We start from the raw sequence: 22,810 nt of genomic DNA on the forward strand, positions 1-22,810 counted from the left end.
AGCACCAATAATAGTTGCAGTTTTGTCATGGAATGTTGCATTTGAAAGCTGTGAAATCTCGTGCAAAGAAAACAATGTTGGGTCACACTTGTCTTAAAAACCTGTTTAAATAGATATGTTGAGATTGTGTATAGTGCCAGTTCATGGACATTTACGATAATGACGAGATGACTCAAAACCACTTCATGGGCCCCCCCCCCCTACCCCTACTAACACACACAAGCTGGTTAATTTTTAGATTATAACCCCCCCCCCCCCCCCACCAAAAAAAAAAAGTAAACCGAATAACATAACAGCAAGTCCTGTCAGGACGGCTCAGCAGACTTAGCACAAAGGTGCCATTCATAGTCCATTTTGAGCACTGCTTAGATATTTTAACTAAACTATTAAATACTCTTAAGGTGTGCATGTATACACACACACACACACACACGTGTTATTCATGCACATACTGAATAACATGCAATTATAATTATTTTTTTTACCTAAAATAATACATAAGGGTAGCATAATTTTTTTTTTAAACTAAAAAACTTTGTAAAATGAGACTAATACATGGGTAAACACGGTATACGAGACACCCCTCTTTTGTTCATAATTAAATTTACAAGTGTTATCACTTGCATTTATTCTCACTAAGTGAGGTGGTCATAAAAACATAATCCTAAAATGAGATTCTATAATTTGTAGAATTTTGTATTAAAGGAGAGAAAAATCACAATCAATTCAACTTATAATAACTACAAATAATTTTTTTTTATAGTTTATAGTGATCATAAAGTTTTCAGGTGTCAAGTAACAAAGTAGCCAGTGTGGAACATGCTAGTGCCACGGAACTAATCTTTTTGGAAGAAGGGTGGAAAGGATCAAGACTCTTGCAACCAGATGCACTTACAACGAACTTTGTCTATTTTCTTCAAATGTTTTGACTAACAAAACTATTTCACAGCTGCAAAATTAATATATGTATTGTCGTGGTTGGCACCCCGTGTATCACACCACCACAAGTCAGACACCCGTCTGGGAACAGCCTTAAACACTCCACGTAAATTCTTAATCTTTTTCAAATTATTATTTTGTGGGCTGCTCCAATAAACGGGTGCCCCAAAATTCTTAAGTAAATTATTCAAAGACCTTTTGGAAAAGGAAGAGAACAGAGTAATAGTATTTAAAACGAAAAACACGTAATTACTTGAAATGCCAAAAACTTTAATAGGACTACTTGTGCATGAACATGGCAGGCAATTTAATTGAAGACAAAATCTCAAAAAGATTACAATAATACCTATAACCTTTTGCCCTATAGAGCTACAGAGGCTTTTAATAGAGCCACGTTTTAGTACAGTATATACCAATAAATAAATACTGTAATAAACCCATAAATAAAATCAGACATTGATGAAAAGCTGCTCCAAAAATATATATATGTATATAAATAATTAATTACAATTCTTTTTAAATAAAAGTTAATAAAAATAAATGTCACTCTAAAATGTCTTAACTACACCCAGGTGATTTTTAATTTTCGACGCTTCGCGGCAAGCATGATACAAGGTTCGTTAAAATTGGTACCACGATGAAACATACACTTGAAGTTGTTGGCAGGGTCTTTTTGCAGAAGTTATTTTTGAATTATTCACTCTTATTTTGGCAAAGTCCAAATCTACGCCCCGGGATTACAGGGGCAAAAGTTCAGGGCCGGAATCACTTACTTGGACGAACGATGTACGTTGAATCACACCCCGGACCTCCTGGCCCGGAGTTTAGCGGGCTATAATTTAGCAGAGGTGCTAAATGCTTCATATTAACTCTGCAATCAACAGAAAATGTAGCGTGAACTCTTCTTCTTCTTGGTGGCACCCGTGACGACGTAAGTGTTCCCCAATGCTCAATACACGTCAGCTGATTTTATTGAAAAAGTATTCGCGAGCTTGCCCAGGCCCAATACCACGAGCCATCGCGCCCGTTAAACTCGAAGCGCACATACGCCACCCGGCGATCAGCTGACGACACTCCGCCTACAGCTCATTCTCTTTTTCTTTTTCCTTTGATGTATTTCCCCCACCACCTTATAGCCTTGGAACAGTCCATTTGCATGCTCACAGCGGGGGAGCGTCGCACACAGTATTTTGATTGAAAGTCCAAAGCGTTATTATTAAATATTAAGAAACTAACCATTAACATAAAAAATAACACAATATAAAAACATATTTAAAAATAAGATTTACAAAACTTATAACAAACCAATACTTTTTTAAAAAAAAAAAGAAAAGGCCAAATATTACAACTAAAATTACGTAACAGCCATAATTCAAAATTAATTAAAATAAATCTAAAATCAAGTGGCCATGCCGCCTATGGCCACAGTATTTTCAGTATTTGGTTAAATGGACAGCAACATGGTTATCCTACCCTGATATGCTTGCTTTGGTCAGCAACTGCATTGGCTGGTTTTCTGTTAGCATTCTAGGTATTGTGTGTTATGGATAGGGATGAGGCGAATCCTGATTTCCTCGAATCCGAATCCTAACTCGAATCCTCGACTGGAATTGCCGAATCTCGAACCCAAACCCGAATCTTTTAATAGATGTCCACATATCTAATGTAAGTGAGATGTATTCTGCTTGCACTAAAAGTCCCTTGACTTTATCACATGTAGATTGGTACATTTCTGGTATAAGTGTATATAAAGACAACAATTTTTTCTTGAGAAATTTCAGTTTTAGTACAGATTAGCGGTTAGGATTTTTTCTATAAATAAGCTAGAGGTCTGCGAGCCTAAGAATTTTACTTCGAGCCGAGCACGAACTTTTGTGGTACAGTTACACTTTTGGGAAATTATTTTTATCTTAAACTTAATATCATGTTTGAATAAAGTATTAAAATGAAGTGGGCTTATTAATTTTGGGTAACTATTTACAGAGTGTGTTTACATTTTGCACTGCTAGAAAAAAAATAACATTTTTTTTTCATTGAATCTTACCTGTTTCCATTGGTTCATTAGTAACTGATATCATCCAACTAACATAACCAAGTACAGTAAACTCTCGCCAGTCCGTGGCCCGAGAATCCGAAGTTCTCAGAAATCCGGGGTATTTCCGAAGTGACATGATCGTTACTGTTTAGATGTATGTATCACTATTCTCAGTGGATGATAAGAGCGACGCTCACTGATATTTATAGCGCGGTAAAAGGCTCTGAACTGGCGCGCAGTCATCTCGTTCCCGTCAGATAACTGTGAAATTTGAGCGGTGACCGTAACATTATATGGCGGGAAAATAAAGATAAAGGTGTAATGCCTTTTCCTCTGGTGCTTTCAAGATATTTTTAAACGGTTTTTTTCACCTAAAACTTCAAAACCATGCCTTTTAGCCATTTTAACTCCTCTTAATCCGATATAAAAAAAACAGTTGGGCATTAGCAAATTCTTAAATGCTTTTCGTAAACAGACTCCAGTCGGATATTTAGAGTAGGTTGGAAATCGCGTAGGTTTTCCTGAAGCTCTGGGCACCGTGTGTCAGTGTGTGAAACATGTTGCCAGTGACAAGTTTCCTAGCTGTGCGCGGCACACGACTGTAGTTGTCATGCGTCACACGCCGGGAATGCTGGCCGGAGGGAAGGTGAGTATAGTTCATTTGCGGTAAAAATAAATACTCTAACCGCCCTGCTAAATTTTTCCATTAAAGAAATTTTGAAGTTTCAGAGATTTTCCAGCAGAAATAATGTTCTGTAACTAACAAACAAATTGTATCAAAAAATTAACGGTAAATGGCTGCCGTGGGGGGGCCTTAAATAATGTTCATTTTACCGGGAATGGACTATACAACCTGGCTTTCGTCGCATGCAGTGGAGTAGGGGAGGAAGGATGTTGACAGTTTCACACGCAGAAAATGGCTAGAGGGAGAGAGATGGTTTGTTGTCTGGGAGGGAGAGGTAAGCCGTATGACGTCATGCATCCGCTGCCTTTGCAGCCGCCAGCCTGTCTAGACTAGATTCTCGCACTCCCACTTACGTCGCACAAGCTACTGCTGCCGTGTTTTTAAACGGACTGTCCAATTTTTTTTCTCTTCTTATACGAACATTAGTAAGTGCACTATAAACCAACACAAAATATATGCTGCATGTTAAATAATAGCTTTGTATAAGCTTTTATTGTGAGTTTTACCATTTTTTCCCCGATTATTTTTGTTTTGTGCCAAAATTTCAGATTTTTTGATGGTTCTAGTGTACAATTAACAAATGATTTTTTTTTTATTTCTCCCGTTTCTCTTTAGTTTAACTGGACTGGCCGTGTGTCTGTGAGGGAGTGGCCTTGAGTCTCTTGCCAGCTACGTATCGCTTCTCTCAACCGCCCCTCCTAAATTCACTTCCCCTTATCAAGGGGCTTCCCGTTTCAGCGCACGCCACATTGCTACGCCTAGCTCTTTCACATCAAAGTGCGACTTCGGGTGCCTTTAATTTAATATGACTTTAAATTACTTTTTACACAATTTACTACCAACTTGAACAAATGGGTGTGTTAAATTTAATCAGGCTAGGCTGTAAATTTTCAGGAAAAAAAATTTCTCGGGTGCTTCATTTACTATGAATGGACTATACTGGTATTGCTTACGTACCATTCTGTTAACTTCTCAAGTGTCTTGTTTATTATGACGTCCTGTGGTAGTATTACATGTTCATTGACTACCATCTTATCTTTTAGAATTTTTTTTTGTATTTTAATGAAAATTTTTCAAAAATCCGAAGTTTTCAAAAATCCGAAGGTCATAAATCCCCGACACCCACGGATTTGCGAGAGTTTACTGTATATGTTTGTGTAAATGTAACATATCTTTGGAAAAATTTCACCCTTGTCAATTTTTCTGGAGTCCTTACTGAGCTTCAACAAACTTAGCACCAAAAATCATGTTTGAAAAGTACATTCACATTGTTTCAACATTTCCACTTTTCAGCACAATAATTCTGAGAGAGATTGTTACAGAGTATTAAATTCTGTTCTTTAATCTATCATTCAGAACAATAATTTGTTCTGCACGTTCAGGAGTTAAATTAGCTCTACGATTGGAGATAGTGTTTCCAGCAAAAGAGAAGTGTCTCTCGCTGGCAACCTGCTTGGCTGGAATGCTTTAGTAAAATTGCTTAACCTCAAAATTAGTGTCATAAATATCTGTAACTGGTCATTAAAGTTTAATCAATTGAAAGTAATAAAAATAAAAACATTTTACTTCATTCAATTTACACTTGCAAAAAAAACATACACACAATAAACCTATATGGAAATTAAAGTCTTTTTCAATATCATGAAGTCTAAAGTATGTTTACTCATGTCATTAAATGTAGAGCTGTATTGAAGAAGCCGATTTTGCCAATATTTAGTTGAATCGGCATTTCTGCCGACTTCCGATACAGTACGCTCGTTAATTTTTGGCCGATATTACTGAAAAACGAAAGAGACTGCCATAACCTAAAAATCCACGAGTACCATTTTCACTTTTCGTAGTAGTACTGCATTCTTTCAGATCGCATTATTTCTTAGCAACATGTGCCAACCGTACATATCAAAGTTTAACGTCCTTTTTTTTTTTTTTTTTTAACAATGTTCTTTAATTTAATATGTCATAAATAAATAATACATTACTATCACGGTAAATATACATCTCAGTTGTTACGGTAACTATAGTGCAAATATGGTAGCTATCATGCTTCTGTAGTAATTATGGTATTCTACAAAGAATCTTTAGTTCTTTTTATGGTAATTATCTTATAATAACTATTGGGTTTGTACTGTAGTTATGGTACATCATCCATATTTCTTCGTATGTTGTTGTTCATTTGTCTTTTCTATTTACGTGTGCCATATTTGAGACAAGAAGTTTCAGAAAAAATTTTAACGGACATTATATCACACATTTAATGGCGTAAATGACGAGACCTCGGGCAATTTAAACGCTTTATACGGAAAAACCTACCATGCGGGACCTCGTAAGCGAGTTTTACTGTATTTTTTTCCCCGTAAATAGTAAAAACCGAATCCTTTGACGAATCCTATATCAGACCCGCCGAACCTTCGAATCCCTAGGATTTGGCGGATTCTGCGGATATTGGATTCGGTCGCCCCATCCCTAGTTATGGATTTACAAATTATTTCTTTTCTGCTATACAAATTTTTATGCCCACTTGTATACCCATTGGTATAACAGAAGGTATTGCAAGAAATGGGTTTCACAATAACTTATCAAAGATTGCTGCCTATTACCATTCAGCCTGCCACATCTTTGACTAATCTGTATTAGATCTTGACAACAGATTCAACCAACAGAGGAAAGTGATACACCTATATGAAAGTCACTACACAGTGTTTCATTAAAAATCCATGGTTAAATATGAAATGATAACAAATCACCACAAATGAGCTAATTAATTAATCTTCTATATTGAAATGTATTCCATTCATAAATATTCAGTTCAGGTTTGTAATTATAAATTTAGCTCTTGACAAGGTTTTCATTACGTTACAAAAGCAAAAGTTTTACTAAAAAAAAAACATTAACAGCAAAGTTAATATAATCTGTCAACATCTGATGCAATACTGACATTCATAGAGGCCTTCAGGGAAAATGAAATCTCAAATTTGTAAGAATTGCCTATCAAGATACTAAGATTTATGCATATTCATTATAACAATAAGCCAGTGATGATTAAAATTTATATATGAGCACATTAAAAAAAACTTAAAATCATTATAACAAATGCTTGTGTTTAGCAGTTTCAATAACATGGTTTGTTTTGATATGAAAATATAATACTTGGCACAAATCGAAGTAATTTTGTATAATCATGCAAACTTAGTAACAATCTGGTTTCCAATGAAACACGACCCAAACGGGCAGCAAGGGAGTGATTCAGGCACTCAAGAAACACACAACAACATTTATTCTCTAGTATTTACTGGCCTCCTGCCCTATACAATAATACAATGCATTAAACAAATCAAACTGGCTTGCATCACAAATCACTGGCAGCTTTCTAATTTTTCCAGATAAATAAATTGCAATTAAAAAAAAATACATTCAAATATTTAACACAATACATTTCATACAATATATATACACTTTGATAAAAAAAATTGAACAAATATTAACAAATATGATTTTACACATAGTTTAAACATTATGAATGAAGACTTGCTGGTCTCTTCCAAGGCAAACCAAGTCCGGGGACTATCAAACTTCACCTCGGCCTGCAAAGTGCGGCAGCTGGCCGCAATTCATTAACAAACGCGTGACAAGAGAGAGCGACGTGCCGAGAGAGAGCTTGCACGCAGGAACACGGATCCTCACAGCATGGGCGTGAACACGATGGCCAGCGCGGCGGCCGCGTCGTACATCATCAGGTGCTCCTGTCCACAAACAAAATAATGTCTCACGAGACAATGTCCAAGATCATCAGATGCTCTTTCCCACAAACAACAATGTCTCACGAGACAACATCCAAGATCATCAGATGCTCTTGCCCACAAACAACAATGTCTCACAAGAACACATCCAAGATCATCAGATGCTCCTGATACAAACAAAACATGTCTCACAAGAAAACATCCAAGATCATCAGATGCTCCTGATACAAATAAAAAATGTCTCACAAGACAACATCCAAGATCATCAGATACTCCTGATAAAAACAAAACATGTCTCACAGACAACATCCAAGATCATCAGATGCTCCTGATACAAACAAAAAAATGTCTCAAGACAACGTCCAAGATCATCAGATGCTCCTGTCCACAAACAAAAAATGTCTCACAAGTAGGGGTGTGCGGGATCCCGACGCTTCGGGAAAAAAGTCGGGAAATAGGCTTCCCGAAATGCCTGGCGGGAATTTTATTACTCCTGAATTTTTCGGGAAATTGTTTAAAAATTTACAAATGTTTACTAATCATGTGAAAATGTTTTCTATCAATTCAAACTGTTTTTACAACAATATTTTTTATGGATTCGTACATTTTTGGAGGGTTTCCGTACTATTTAAACGCAAAACATCTTTTAAATGTATGCCAATCGTAGCGACAGCTGTGGTGTGCAGTGAATTATGATAATTGTTTACAAATATCTAATTGGAATATAAAAAACGTACATGGAGTACCTTAAATATTGTATGCGTTCATAAATATATTTCTTCAAGGGTACAAATTTGCAAGATACGTGAATAGTCAGTTATATAACGTTATTGCCGTCATCATCGAATACTTAACCTAAAACCACTTTGTTTCCTTAGACACAAACAAAACACATGCGCAATCCAACCTTTTCACCAAAGATATAAGAAATACTAGACTTGCGTTACATAACGAAGCGTAACCGTTCTCATTACTTGATAGCAGTGGCAATGTAGAGAACTGTATTGGCACTTGCAAAGTATCTGTTCCTATTTTCGATGCCGTTGTATATTAAAACAAACTAGCAGCCTACAAATATTGGAGGTCGCAACCGATCAGCCTGTTACTTATAAACCTAAGGTGTTTGGAAGTATTTCGAACGTCTGACAGACAGTAAATCCCTGGCAAAGTGTGTCTCGTGTCAAAAATTCTTGAGATGCGAGCATGGTAGCACGTCTGGATTACTAAGACATCTCAATAAACATCCCTCTATAAAAAAAGAATTTGAGGATGCTAAAAAATATGAAGTCGCCGCTGAAAAAAGGGCAAGTGAAGCAGACAAAAGAAATAGCAGCAAAAAACAACTAACTTTGCAAGAAACTTTTAAATGGCCATCTTCTCATATTAGAATTAAAAATTTGCTTCTTTTTTTTTTTTTTAATTTTTCCCGATCCCGTCCCGTTTCCCGCGGGAATAATTTATTTTTCCCGAAAATTTCCCGCAGTACAAAAACCTATTCCCGCACACCCCTACTCACAAGACAACGTCCAAGATCATCAGATGCTCCTGTCCACAAACAAAAAATGTCTCACAAGAAAACATCCAAGATCATCAGATGCTTCTGATACAAACAAAACATGTCTCAAGACAATATCCAAGATCATAAGATGCTCTTGTCCACAAACAACAATGTCTCACAAGACAACATCCAAGATCAGATGCTCTTGCCCACAAACAACGTCTCACGAGACAATGTCCAAGATCATCAGATGCTCCTGATACAAACAAAACATGTCTTACAAGACAACATCCAAGATCATCAGATGCTCCTGATACAAACAAAACATGTCTCACAAGACAACATACAAGATCATCTGATGCTCCTGATACAAACAAAACATGTCTCACAAGACAACATCCAAGATCATCAGATGCTCCTGCCCACAAACAACAATGTCTCACAAGACAACGTCCAAGATGAGAGAAATTTATATGTTGTAGTGAAAATTATGATACTTCAAACTGAAACAATTTAGCATTGAAAATAAATGATTTTCGGCAGGTATTTTATTTAAAAAAAATATATATACATATTTTTTAAAGTAAAAAATACATTATAGTGGGCTACGTTGTACCGGTATTCTACTGTATTACATTATAACTCATAAGTGAATTCCAGGGTCTGTGGTGACAACTGTAGTAGTGACAGTTTTGAATTAACATTTTGTATTAATGAAATTCCACAGTAAGCCTCTTACTCCACCCCGTTGAGCGGGCGCGAGGTGCGCTCACCTGGTTGTGCGCGTGGTGGCCGTCCACGCGCCGGCTGATGCTGATCTGCAGCTCGTGCACGGAGCCCAGGTTGTGCGTCATGTGGAAGCCCATCACGGCCTCGCGCGGCGCCTTCACCTCCACCTTGCGCACCACCTGGCCGTTCAGCTCGTTGCGCACGCAGATGTGCGTGAACTTCTGCCGCCCCACGGGGCACGTGTTCGACTCCTGTCGGCCATTACACAACACAGCTGCTACCATCCAACACGAAGCAAACATCACTTCTAGATAATTGTTTTGTTGAGTTCAAAAGAAGGTTTATTTTATTTTAACATGGAACATGGATCTCTTTAAAGGCAGAATTGTGATTATTGTTTACATAACATGACTTGCAAGGTACTTTGGAAAATGGAATGGCATTTGAAGGTACATAATGTTGAGTCGAGATGCTGAAAATGGGCAAGTCAGCATGAAACAGGGGTCCAAATAGTCCTTTCGGTTATTGCAAAAACAAAGCAACCAAAATCCAGCAAATGGAGAACTTTACTCTGGAGAGATAGATAACAACAATCATGAGGTAATTCAGGCACCTGCTCATAGGAATACAGAAATAACAGGTGCACATCTCTTCACATCGCAAGTCCAACTTTCTGTAACCTATTGCATACCAAGGACCTCACTACTTCACAGACGTTTATTTAAGAGGTGCTTAATTTTGTGATCGAATTGAAGAAAATCCAGTTGTGTTCCTGCAGGAACTGGAATATGTGGGTTGAAGGGTACAGTATGTATGTGTTGTAAAATAGTACGGACTCCACCGGGGATTGAACCCGGATCATCTTGGTGGGAGACAAGTGATCCAAACACTTGACCATGAGGGCTCTTTGAACAAATATATCATATATTTCTGAACACTAATTGGAAGTATTGAAAAATATTCACAATTACGTTAGAAGTTGTGAACTGTGCCAAAAGAACAAAATTCTACCCAAAAATTACAATACATGGAACAATAAAACCAATATTGGTAAAAAAAAAAAAAAATGTATTTATAAGTAATTTTAATTTTTATCCGCACAGATCAAAGTCAAGCAGCGAATATTTGGTGATGATGCAGCAGGTATTTTGAAAGTACGTGCGACTATATGCTTTAGTACCAGCACCTCCAGTAGCAACATTGTGAAAATGTATTGTGTATAAAAGAGAGAAACCAAGGCCCACATTCAAAGACAAACTAAATAAATTCATTGGTAAACTACGGCAAAAGAAATTACCTGAGAAGAGTATCACTTCAAATCAAAACCTAACGGGTAATCCAGTTGAAAGGAGAGAGTTAGGTGGAAACAACACCATAACTGATTCACTTACATGCCTAATTAAAAATCTTTGCTGAATCCCTACATCCACAAAGTAAATGTTTATTGGAAAAATGAACAGACAAATGTTCTCAAGATTTCCCAACGGCACCTTCAAAAACGTATCTGATAAATAAGAAACCTTGAAATTGACAATGGCAGCTTAACAAATTGCATATATTTACGAACGACTCTTTTCCGATGCTGCAGTTAATAGAAGAACCATGGTTGCTACTACTAGCTTTTTGATTCCAATATTTCCCGACTTTGAAATCATTTTTATTAATTTAAATTTGCAACATGCGCCACCAACAGATCGAAACCTGTTAGGTGGGCCCCGACATAAAAAAAAAGGTACACAAGACGGTGAGCGTAGACCCAACAGGCATGCAAAATGCCGATCCTAAGCAGTGGACTACTAAGTGCAGGCGCACCATACCTGGGACACACAAGGTACAATACATTCGAAGACAAGAACAAACAATTAGTTACAGATATCAACAAACAATATACCATCAGAATTAATTATACATGACGGACATAAATCATGAAAAAAAAAAAAAAAAAAAAAAAAAAGGTTGGGGGGAGAGAGAGAGAGAGAGAGAGAGAGAGAGAGAGAGAGAGAGAGAGAGAGAGAGAGAGAGAGAGAGAGAGAGAGAGAGAGAGAGAGAGAGAGAGAGAGAGTGAACAAGGATTTCAACAAAAGATAAAAAGAAAATTTCAAGGACAACTTGGTTAATATTGATAAATTATTATTACAAGAGCCACCAAACGGGAGGAGCTGACGGCGCGACGCTCACCTTGGCCCACTTCTCCAGGCACTTGAGGCAGAAGCTGTGGTTGCAGGAGCCGGGCGTGCCCACCTGCTGGGTGTCGAACTCCGACAGGCAGATGGTGCAGCGCTCCGCCTGGGCGTCGCGCTCGCTCGCGCGGGCCTGCGCACACACACGCGCACGGCCTTCCCTTCACCATCGCCACGGCCCGAGTTAACAGTCTGGTTCAGCGTCCACAACTGTGCACGCCCGATATTGCACATTTGATCTGCTGCTGCTGCTGCTGTGCCTGCTTAGCACTATGAAATAATTAATTAGCTAGTGCACAGTCTTCATTCACAGGACAGATAATGCTGTAAAATACAGCAATGAGTAGAGACCGAAAAAATTCGCGAATTAATTTCGCAATAGGCTAAAATACAAATAGTTATACCTCACTGTTGACTCTGCTATTGGCTCACAATTCACCTGCATGACTCTGGGCCAATGAGAAACCACCAACTTTATCGAATCACAGGCTGCTACGTTGGGACGCCTCACAAGACAGCAGCCAATGAGTGGGTTACATTTGACCGAGTGCACGTAGAACTATGGAGTTCATCCTACAGGTCATTGAACCCGCAAATTTTTTCGGTCCCTAGCAATGAGAGAATTGTCCAGAGCTATCCAAAAAAAATCTGAGTAGGTAAGAGCCGACCATCCTATGCTACGTTATGAATAACAACACTAGCGACCTAAAATTTAAGCAGTAAAGCCTTGCTTTGTTTCAAAAAATTTCACGTGTCTAAAATGATTTAAGTAACCTGTAACTTAACAGCTGATAATTTAGCACCTAGACCCTTTTAATTGTCCTCGCATGTAACTAGATGTTAATTTTCAGTATTTTACTGGAAAAGTTTCCTCATTCTTTCACCGAAACACACAAATAAATTTTACCAACATTTTTAAACAAACAGAACCAAATAAAAACATACATTTTATCTTTCACTACCACCTAATGGCTCATTTAACGTTTGAGAGTCGGGTAGGACCCATGCTACCAACTGGTAGGACAAAACCTACCAAAAAGACTTTCATGGACATACACCATGGCTGGTTTTTAATTGTTTGTCATAGAGAAACCACAAGAAGGAACAAGAAAGATGAATACACAAACACACAGAAAACCAGTCAAAATCAGCAAGTGTCAAATGTTAAACACACAGACAACAGAGAATTCAGAGTATGGAATTAGTTTCCAAGACATACAGTTATAACGAGCAATAGAGTATGAAAAAAAAAAAAAAAAAAAAACTTAAATCAAGTTTCTCCATGGCAAGAACCATTCATAGAAACGAAACATCTCTACTTATAACTACCTGCAAACTGATTATTCAAAAAATATAACTAAGGCTACTTATACATGGATAGTTCCTGTATTTTTTTGTTTCTTTCAATCGTATTGTCAGAGGTGTGGTGCTTATACTGGAGTTCTCCACACTTCTCTCTAAAACTGATTGGTACAGATTGACGCGTGCACTGTCTTTTGGAGTTTTTATAGAAGAAACCCGCACTATACACTTGCCAGCTATCAGAATGCCAATGAACAACACTGACAAAGAACATGATGTATGCAATGACATACATTAAGTTTAGGATTCCATCTCACACGTCATTTTTTTCCAGTCATTACATATTTTTTATGAGCTATTTCATAAATTTTAACTACGACACCTACTATGGATTTTTTTTCTGCCACAAATATTTTCAACAGATATTCACTTAGTCTAATCATCTAATATTATGTGTGTAAAAAGTTACGAGGAATTCCGCACATTTTCACGGCCAAAATGTTACAACCATATGAATATCTGTTGGTAATATTTGTGGCTTAACAACAAAACAAAGAGACGTATCGAGTTACAGTTTAATCAATAGCCCTTATAAGAAAAGTAATAATAAAAATCAACATGGCTCATGAGCTCTAACACTGGTTGACAGCGGGGCACGACACGATGAAAGATGATGAGATGCTAACGGAGCTGATGGACTGAACGACTGGGGTGAACGGGAACACTCCAAGAAAACAACCCACCAGGGCATGCTAACGTCTGCCACATTTCCCACTTGTGAATGATCTGTGTTTGACCCCGCTGGGAACAGAACTGGGATCGCCTCCCCACCCGCCTGCTCAACCACCGTGGCGACACAACGCACGCACGTCGTGGACGTTTCACAAAGCACAATAACTTCCGCCAACAATAACTGCTGTGAGGTTTCATCGCACTGAACCAAGTCTTCTACAACACCAGCTATTGAACAGCCAACAGGGAGTGAGCCACAGTTACTTATAACACGAGCTATTGAACAGCGAATGGGGAGTGAGCCACAGTTACTTATAACACAAGCTATTGAACAGCGAATGGGGAGTGAGCCAGTTACTTATAACACGAGCTATTGAACAGCCAACGGGAAGTGAGCCACAGTTACTCATAACACGAGCTATTGAACAGCCAATGGGGAGTGAGCGACAGTTACTTCTTATAACACGAGCTATTGAACAGCCAACGGGGAGTGAGCCACAGTTACTTATAACACGAGCTATTGAACAGCCAACGGGGAGTGAGCCACAGTTACTTATAGCACGAGCCATTGAACAGCCAACAGGGAGTGAGCCACAGTTACTTATAGCACGAGCTATTGAACAGCCAACGGGGAGTGAGCCACAGTTACTTATAGCACGAGCTACTGAACAGCCAACAGGGAGTGAGCCACAGTTACTTATAGCACGAGCTATTGAACAGCCAACGGGGAGTGAGCCACAGTTACTTATAGCACGAGCCATTGAACAGCCAACAGGGAGTGAGCCACAGTTACTTATAGCACGAGCTATTGAACAGCCAACGGGGAGTGAGCCACAGTTACTTATAGCACGAGCTACTGAACAGCCAACAGGGAGTGAGCCACAGTTACTTATAGCACGAGCTATTGAACAGCCAACGGGGAGTGAGCCACAGTTACTTATAGCACGAGCCATTGAACAGCCAACAGGGAGTGAGCCACAGTTACTTATAGCACGAGCCATTGAACAGCCAACAGGGAGTGAGCCACAGTTACTTATAGCACGAGCTATTGAACAGCCAACAGGGAGTGAGCCACAGTTACTTATAGCACGAGCTATTGAACAGCCAACGGGGAGTGAGCCACAGTTACTTATAGCACGAGCCATTGAACAGCCAACAGGGAGTGAGCCACAGTTACTTATAGCACGAGCTATTGAACAGCCAACGGGGAGTGAGCCACAGTTACTTATAGCACGAGCTACTGAACAGCCAACAGGGAGTGAGCCACAGTTACTTATAGCACGAGCTATTGAACAGCCAACGGGGAGTGAGCCACAGTTACTTATAGCACGAGCCATTGAACAGCCAACAGGGAGTGAGCCACAGTTACTTATAGCACGAGCTATTGAACAGCCAACGGGGAGTGAGCCACAGTTACTTATAGCACGAGCCATTGAACAGCCAACAGGGAGTGAGCCACAGTTACTTATAGCACGAGCCATTGAACAGCCAACGGGGAGTGAGCCACAGTTACTTATAGCACGAGCTACTGAACAGCCAACAGGGAGTGAGCCACAGTTACTTATAGCACGAGCTATTGAACAGCCAACGGGGAGTGAGCCACAGTTACTTATAGCACGAGCTACTGAACAGCCAACGGGGAGTGTCGAAGACGGAGTTGCGCGGGCCACGTACCTGAGACGAGACTCCGGGCAAGGTGACCACGCCGGCAGTGCGAGCGTGTGCATGGCTGCGCAGGTTGTAGGGGCACACGTGTTCCTAGACACACACACACACACATCTCAACCTTACTCTCGCATCAGGCACCGTCACAGCACCTCAACACCACAAGCTCGACAATTACCGCGCTCCTGACAAGAGCCTGGAATAAGTAATAGTCTCCTTGGAAGCGGATTGTGAGGTCGGCCCCGTGCTAGAGGCCATTAGCAGTGTGTACGCACCAGCCGGGCTGACAGTCCCTCTGTTACTGTACGAACCACAAGGTATTAAAATGTAAGGTTAAGATTTTCCCCTGACAAACTAGGGAGCAGGCTTACCTTCTCAAACACAGCTGCAACAGACTGAAGCAGCCAAATGTGGAAGCCACTGTGTGATGTTAAAAAGCATGGTTGTACACTATACATTAACAATAATGCAGTGTTTACAGTAAACTAAAAGTAGTAGCTCATTATTGGTATTTGAGAGAATGGTCCATAACAGTGCCTGAATCTTCAGTAACTCTTGTTTCTTTGATGTTTGAGCTGAATTTTCTGTTGTGGAGGTTAAAAGTGATTTTATATAGACTAAATTAATTTTTTTTAAATCAACGCAAAGAATTATTTTGACAAAACAACACTATGTTTCTTTGTAACTAGTTCTAGGATAATAATAAAGAAACTTATTGGTCTGTGAGGACAATATATAAATTCAGAAAAAGTAATTTCGCAGTGACATATTTCAGTATTGTACTACGTTATCAAACATATCTGTTTAAACTCATCACGATTTGTTGAGCAATGTTGAACGCCAGTTGTTCTGCGTCCGCACGACATACCCCAAACATAGGCCGCCCTACGCACAACCAGCCAACCAACGTGTCGCAGATCATATACTATGTTCACTGCTAGGTGACGCCTTTATAACGAGACGCATTTAGTTTAGATATTGGTGTAATAATTACGTAGAGAGGAACCCTCCTCGTCATTCGGCAATAATGATGGCCGTGCCAGTGCACGTACGTTAAAGCCAAGGCAACAAGCCGACATACCTAAAGCATCTCCAGGTTGCCAATCTCCCATTTTGAATCTTCAAACTGAATTTTCAAAACAAAACAAAAAAAAAAAAGCCAATAATTTAAGAGGATAAGCTATTTTAATTATATCTATATATTATGTCGGATGCGCTTCCCACGGCTGACCACTGACACGGTAGCCCACACGTGCCAATGGAGATCCACCACTTTACCCCCCCCCCCCCCCCCCCCCTTCGCACACACTCGGCAGGAAATGCTGTACGACGGAGCGAGTGAGTGCACGTGCGTGGTGCAAGGCACAGAGAACGTACCAGCCGCCTCGGAGCTGGAGCCGATGACTGCAGCGACCGTGCTGCGTTCTGAAACAACCACCAGTCACCCAGCATGCACTTGCTGCTCCGTGATTACAGCACACAGCTTACATGCACTAAATATTATCCCTCACTTTAACCTATTTCTGTGAATTATACATTTTTTACATCTATTATTAAGTCTTTCATATACATTTTTTATGTGAAGTTGAGGCACTTTTCTAGACAAAAAAAATTAAATAGGGTTTTTAGCACACCCTAAGTTATTAGCACCACTCTCTACTGCCTGAACATTAGACACGCGAGCAATAAAGACACACTTGACTTCCTCCAGCATTTCTTGTTTAATTATTAAAAATAAAGGTTAAAAACACTGCAGATGTATGGATGTGCCCTCTGTGTTTATTCATTTAACTTACACAAGCAAATTTCTGCAGAGTACAATTATTCTCTAGGAGGACATTGCGATACTTTGAGTAGTTAAAATTTTCACAAGTGGTCAAGTTAGGTCAGGTTTATTAAAAATAGTGTAAAATTGTGAGAACAGTTAATTAGGTTAACATCACTGTGGCCAGTGAGCACTGACACCTGTTATGAGGACTTATGTATGGCCTTTTTAAATTAAATTTCGAAAATGTTTTTAAAAGACTTAAATAGTTTAATGATGTCATGATGTGGTCAGGGGATTCGCTGTTAGTTGTTAAACGACCAATGGGTGTCACAGTGTTTAAGAGGTACAGACGCGGCAGTGACTCTGTGCCAAACCGGTGACATCACCTGTGTGGGAGTGAGACTAGCATTCCCTTGGCGCAGTTACCAATGACACCTACACCTGGCCCACTCTCAGCATCGAATCACGTTATACACGTTAATGAAGTGAGCTCTTATTGGCATCCCACACGCCGCTCTTAAAAGCAACTCACGCACACGTGGGCAAACGCAGAGGAAACAAAAGATTTGCTGTAAGGAGATTTAATATACGCTACTGCATCACATGCCTCTCATACAAATAATACCACAAAGTCATAACTGCATAAAAGCCTAACAGCACAACTAGCTCACGTGATGTCCACAGCCATTTTGTGTTTGGATACAAGATTCGCGTTTATGATCAAACTCCGGCTAGAGGATTAATATTTAATGAATTAAGCAGTTAAGCCTCCAAGGTAAGCTCCGAGGAAAAAAGAGAATTATCTGAATTAATTAAAGAAGCTGGGATGACAAAGGTGAAGTCCTGCGAGTGCTGGAAGCATTTTACCTCGGTGGCGGTGCGAGGCGACTGTGGCTAGCGATGGCCTCCGAGGCCGCTGGACCGTGCGTCTGACACCTAGTTGAAACGACCATTAGGTAATTCAAATTCGTGCCGTTAAAATTATGATTTTATTCCAGCTTTAAAAACATGTAATGAAATGATGTATTAAGATTACAGTTCAAAAAAATAATTAAATATTGAAATAGCCTTCAGGTCCATTGCTGCAGAGTTATAATTAAATTAAATAAACACATAGAATGTTTGCGGGATCCTGAACTAACATGTAACTTGGGGATAAAAGAAAGGTTTATAATATGAATTATTGTTTAGTAAGGGAATGAGGCACTGACACTACTGCACTCTCTTGCGGAAGTTTTTGGATTAGTGCCATGCTTTTCAAACACGTGACACGCAAGTTGCGGCGGAAGGTTGGAAGTGCCATGAGGACAGGAGGAATGTGAGGGGTAGAGGCCGACTGGGCTCTGTGGGGGCCCAGTCCCAGATGAGTGTCAGTTAATTTTATAAATTTTTAAATTACCGTTAGTATGTTTTTGAATCAGTTTTACTACTGGTTATTTACTACATTTGGTATTAAACTTATTAAACTTTTAATTTGTTTATACAGAACAGTATTTTATTTTTTTTTTAAATTATATTCCTCTTAAATGTTTACAAGTTAATAAATTAATTCATCTTTCTAGTAGCTCAGATTTTAGCGCATTTGGTGTTTGGGAGCCATCTGAGCCAAGTGCAAAGACTGGCTTTTTCGTGGTTGCTTCTGGGAATCGACATTTGCGTGCACGATCTGTCGATGACGTCACCAAGACCAGCTGTTTTGCGAGTACTCGTCTGTTGTAGTTGGAGAGAACTGTGTGTGATCGGCGAGGTTGGCAGCTTTGCGCGGTGGCTTTCGGCTCGACGAGGGCACTAACATCTGCTCAGGAAGACTGGACAGGCTAGAGAGGAAGCCGAATGATGGTAGCTTACAACCTCAACTGGCCAGAAAGTGTGGGAGCAGGTGGGAGGGAAACACCAGAAAAGGTTATGGTAGAGGGAAAGAGGAAAATGGAACTCCGCTAGATGTGGTGCTGGCGAGACAAGTGGAGGTGGTTGTAAGCAGAACGGTGATGTAGGGGGTTCAGCAATCATAGGGGTCCCGGTCGTGGAGATAGTAAAAGAAGGAGAAAGTAGTTGAACTATGGGATAGGAAGGATAGGTTGGAGTATTATAAGTGGGTAGAGATTGAGGGACTAGATGGAGGAGATGGTGGAGTGTTTTGTGCCTGAAAGGGGGGTAGAGAAAGGGGGGTGACTCTCCCTACTATGGGAGAAAGTGCAGGCAGATGCATGGAAAGGCACGGAAGAGGAAGACAGGATGGGGATGAAGGCAGAGATGGAACTGGGGAGGAGAACAGTGGGCAAGGGAAAGGCTACGTGCGAAGGGAGAGGAAGGAATAGTGGTGTTTAGGGGAAGAGAGGGGCAGGAATGTGGGACAGGAGGGAGAAGGGAAAGTTGTTACAGAAGCAGTAGGCCCACCTATCAGTATTTGTTAGGGGAGAGCTATGGGAGGGTCGGAAAGAAGCAAACAAGGTAAAAAAGAGGGGTTTAGATGTATGGATGGAAGAGGTACAAAAGGCGGTTACGAGTTTGAAGGAGAGGAAGGCATCTGGGCCGGGCGGAATACAGAACCATCACCTTAAGTTGGAGGTAAGGCGATATGGAGATACCTAGCGGTGATGTTCCAGCAATCCCAAATCAACAGAAGGAAGCGGTAGTAGTAGCGATTTACAAGGGAGGTAGGGGTAAGGCATACCTGGCAAAATTACAGACCTGTCAGCCTAACATCCTGTGTTGGGTGAGCAGGTATGTGGTGGGGGAAATGGATGTCTCAGGGCGGGTGGACGACAGACAGCATGGTTTCAGGAGAGGGTTCTCGTGTGAAATGCAGATGGTCAGGGTTGCTGGAAGATCTGGTGGAAGCAGAGGACAGGGGGAAGCGGATAGATGCAATTTTCAAAGGTTTTGAAAAGGCTTTTGAAAAGGTACTGCACAAGAGGCTAATGGAAAAGGTAGAGCGTTGGTAAGGGATGAAAGGGCGGTAAGTTAGGAAGGAGACTTCCTGTGGGATAGAAGGTGGAAGGTGAGGGTCGGAAAGGAAAGGTCTGAAGAAGGGGAAGTGACGTCAGGAGTGTCGCAGGGTAGAGTGTTAGGGCCCCAGTTGTTCACAATAATGATGAACGATATTGGGGAGGGGATGGAGGCCAGGATGAGAGTATTTGCGGAGGATTGCATGGTGAATGTGATGGTGGGGGAAGGGGTACATCTGCAAGAGAACATGATCTAGCTGGAACAAGGGACAGAAGAGAACTGGATGTCACTGAATATTGGAAATATGAAGGTGGTTAGATTCACAAGGAAGAGGAAGGTAATGAGGAAGGTACAAGAGATAATGGAGGCAGAAGAGTATAAGTACCTGTAGGTGATCCTGCAAAATAACCTGAGGGTAACTGTTCTTTAATGCGTATCCAGTTGTATTTTAACATAATATATTTAAATACAGGAAGGTATTGTATGTGTTCGTGATACAAAGCTGTATAATCACCTAAATATAATTGATTTTGAAAGCATTTATAAAAATTTGAGAAACATTCTTCCCGGTAGACGGGAGCAGATGTTCTGAGTTGCATAGCAAATTGTATTTTTAAGTAAAAAAAAAATTTAGGAAGCAGTTGAATGTGTGTGTAATTATAAACTGTACCATAACCAAAATATATTTGATTTTGAATATATTAGTTAAAAAAAACTTTGATATAAACTAGATACACAATACTAGTTTTTGTTTGGCCATGATCTTTCGACGTACTGAATAAACACATCAAGCATCATATACAACTGGATCAATATATTACACGATCATGCTATCAGGATCAAGGTTTACATTGGATATGCGTAACAGCACAATTACCTAACCTGGGAAGGGCTAAACAGGTTCAGCGGGTGATGCATAAGGGGAGGAGGGTGCTGGGGTTGCTAAGCAGGACCCCACAGGGAGCAGGCCGGAGGGTAAGGGAGGAGGCATACCCCACATCGGTCAGGCCAGAGATGCAGTATGCGGCTATAATGTGGGACACCCTGTGACAGAGGTAAGCGAGCTGCAGAAGGTAAGCATAGAACAGTGAGGTGGGAGATGGGTATGTAGAGAAGGAAAAGGCAGGAGGGAGAAATGCATAGTCTGTCTGAGATAATTAGAGTTGGGGTGGGAAGCAATACAGAGAAGAAGGGTGGAAAGGTTGGTCAGGCTGCTCAAGGTGATAAAGGATGATGTGTCATGGGGACAGCTGGGAACTAGTGTGCACAGAGGTGGGTATTGAGGGCCACAGAACAAAGAGGTAAATGTTGAGGGTGTAGAGATCACAGGTGGAAGCTTTGGAGTGTATGGAGGCTAACAGAAAGAGGGAGGCGCTTTGCTAATGAGGACAGGAAGGGAAGGGAATAGAATTGGCTGAAAGAAGGAATGCTGGAGGTGAGAGATGCACGAGATCTGTGGCTACATCTAGGAAAATGGTAGGAGTAATTAAAAGAAGGGGAAGAAATTAGATAGGGGAAGATCCTTGCCATTGGGTTAAAGCCGTATTGCGAGTACACAAATCAATTACATATTCTCTGCAAACAGCTTTGGGCACTGTAGTATAGGACGTACATCTTGCACTACTTTCCCAGTACTCACCTTAACATAAGTTAAAAATTAAACTTACTTTTGTTTTGTTTCTTTTCGTATTAGAAGCGTCTTCGCCTTCAGAAGTACTTTTACGTTTACGGGGGTTGCGCTCACTCATCATACAATGGGCAAAAATCAGCTGTTCTTTAAAAACCTAAGCTCGTTTGGAATAAATAGAATTTAGAGTATTACAAGAACGACAAAATATTACAAAATATTGACAACATAAATGAGTTCATAATTTGTACTACACGTGATCCACATCGTAACCGTAATTCATTATTTCTTATAAGTTCTACTTCACCATCAATTAAACTAAAACGACAGCGATAGATTTATAGCTTCTCGTTTCAGAATCGAGAGTATTGCGATTTTTTTAAACCCTGTTATATTTATGATGTTCCAAGACCAAAGATATGATATTGACATATTATTGACTACTGCGCATAAGATAATTTTTAGCTTTGGAATTGTCCTTAAAAACCAACACTACAAAGAAATATATATTAATTATTTATATTAGCCCATTAGTTTACGAATAGAATTTTAAGAAAAATGATTTTGTTAAAATTTCTACACACAGTAGAAATTTCTTTCATGAACATCTTTGAATAAACTACCGAAAAAAAAAAAAAACTGAATTGTTCTATATCCCGGAACACTCAATGCCATGTCAGTTCCAAAGAAAAAGAAACCAACTAAAAAAATAAATAAAAATATCCTGCTGCATTGAAATGTGGACATACTAGGTAGGAGAGTGTAATTTTGACAGTTTTATTTGCAACTAAGATGTTTGGAGGTGGGAAGCCTACGATTCACTGGTCCTTTCGTACACGCCCGAAAACGCCCGATTACTCATGTTCGTGCAACTTCGGAATTTTCGAAAAAACGCGCGCGCGCAAATGTTGTAATTCATGTCCCATGCTGGTCAGCAGAGTTTTCAAGGCTTATTGCAAAACTA

The 22,810-nt window shown here is 39.9% G+C and overlaps 1 protein-coding gene across 1 annotated transcript; it reads right to left on the reverse strand.

Annotated features, from left to right (window-relative positions):
* Positions 1-6,930: 6,930 nt before the first annotated feature.
* Positions 6,931-22,273, reverse strand: LOC134528471 (uncharacterized). Its single transcript, XM_063362120.1, has 6 exons — positions 21,887-22,273; positions 16,880-16,927; positions 15,512-15,595; positions 11,802-11,936; positions 9,668-9,874; positions 6,931-7,399 (listed from the first exon to the last, which is right to left on the reverse strand). The coding sequence occupies exons 1-6, from the start codon at positions 21,968-21,970 to the stop codon at positions 7,337-7,339; spliced, it is 621 nt and encodes a 206-aa protein (XP_063218190.1). The 5' UTR covers positions 21,971-22,273; the 3' UTR covers positions 6,931-7,336.
* Positions 22,274-22,810: the final 537 nt, after the last annotated feature.

The sequence above is a fragment of the Bacillus rossius genome, chromosome 1 (genome assembly GCF_032445375.1).
Source record: "Bacillus rossius redtenbacheri isolate Brsri chromosome 1, Brsri_v3, whole genome shotgun sequence".
In the NCBI taxonomy this organism is placed as follows: Eukaryota; Metazoa; Arthropoda; class Insecta; order Phasmatodea; family Bacillidae; genus Bacillus; species Bacillus rossius.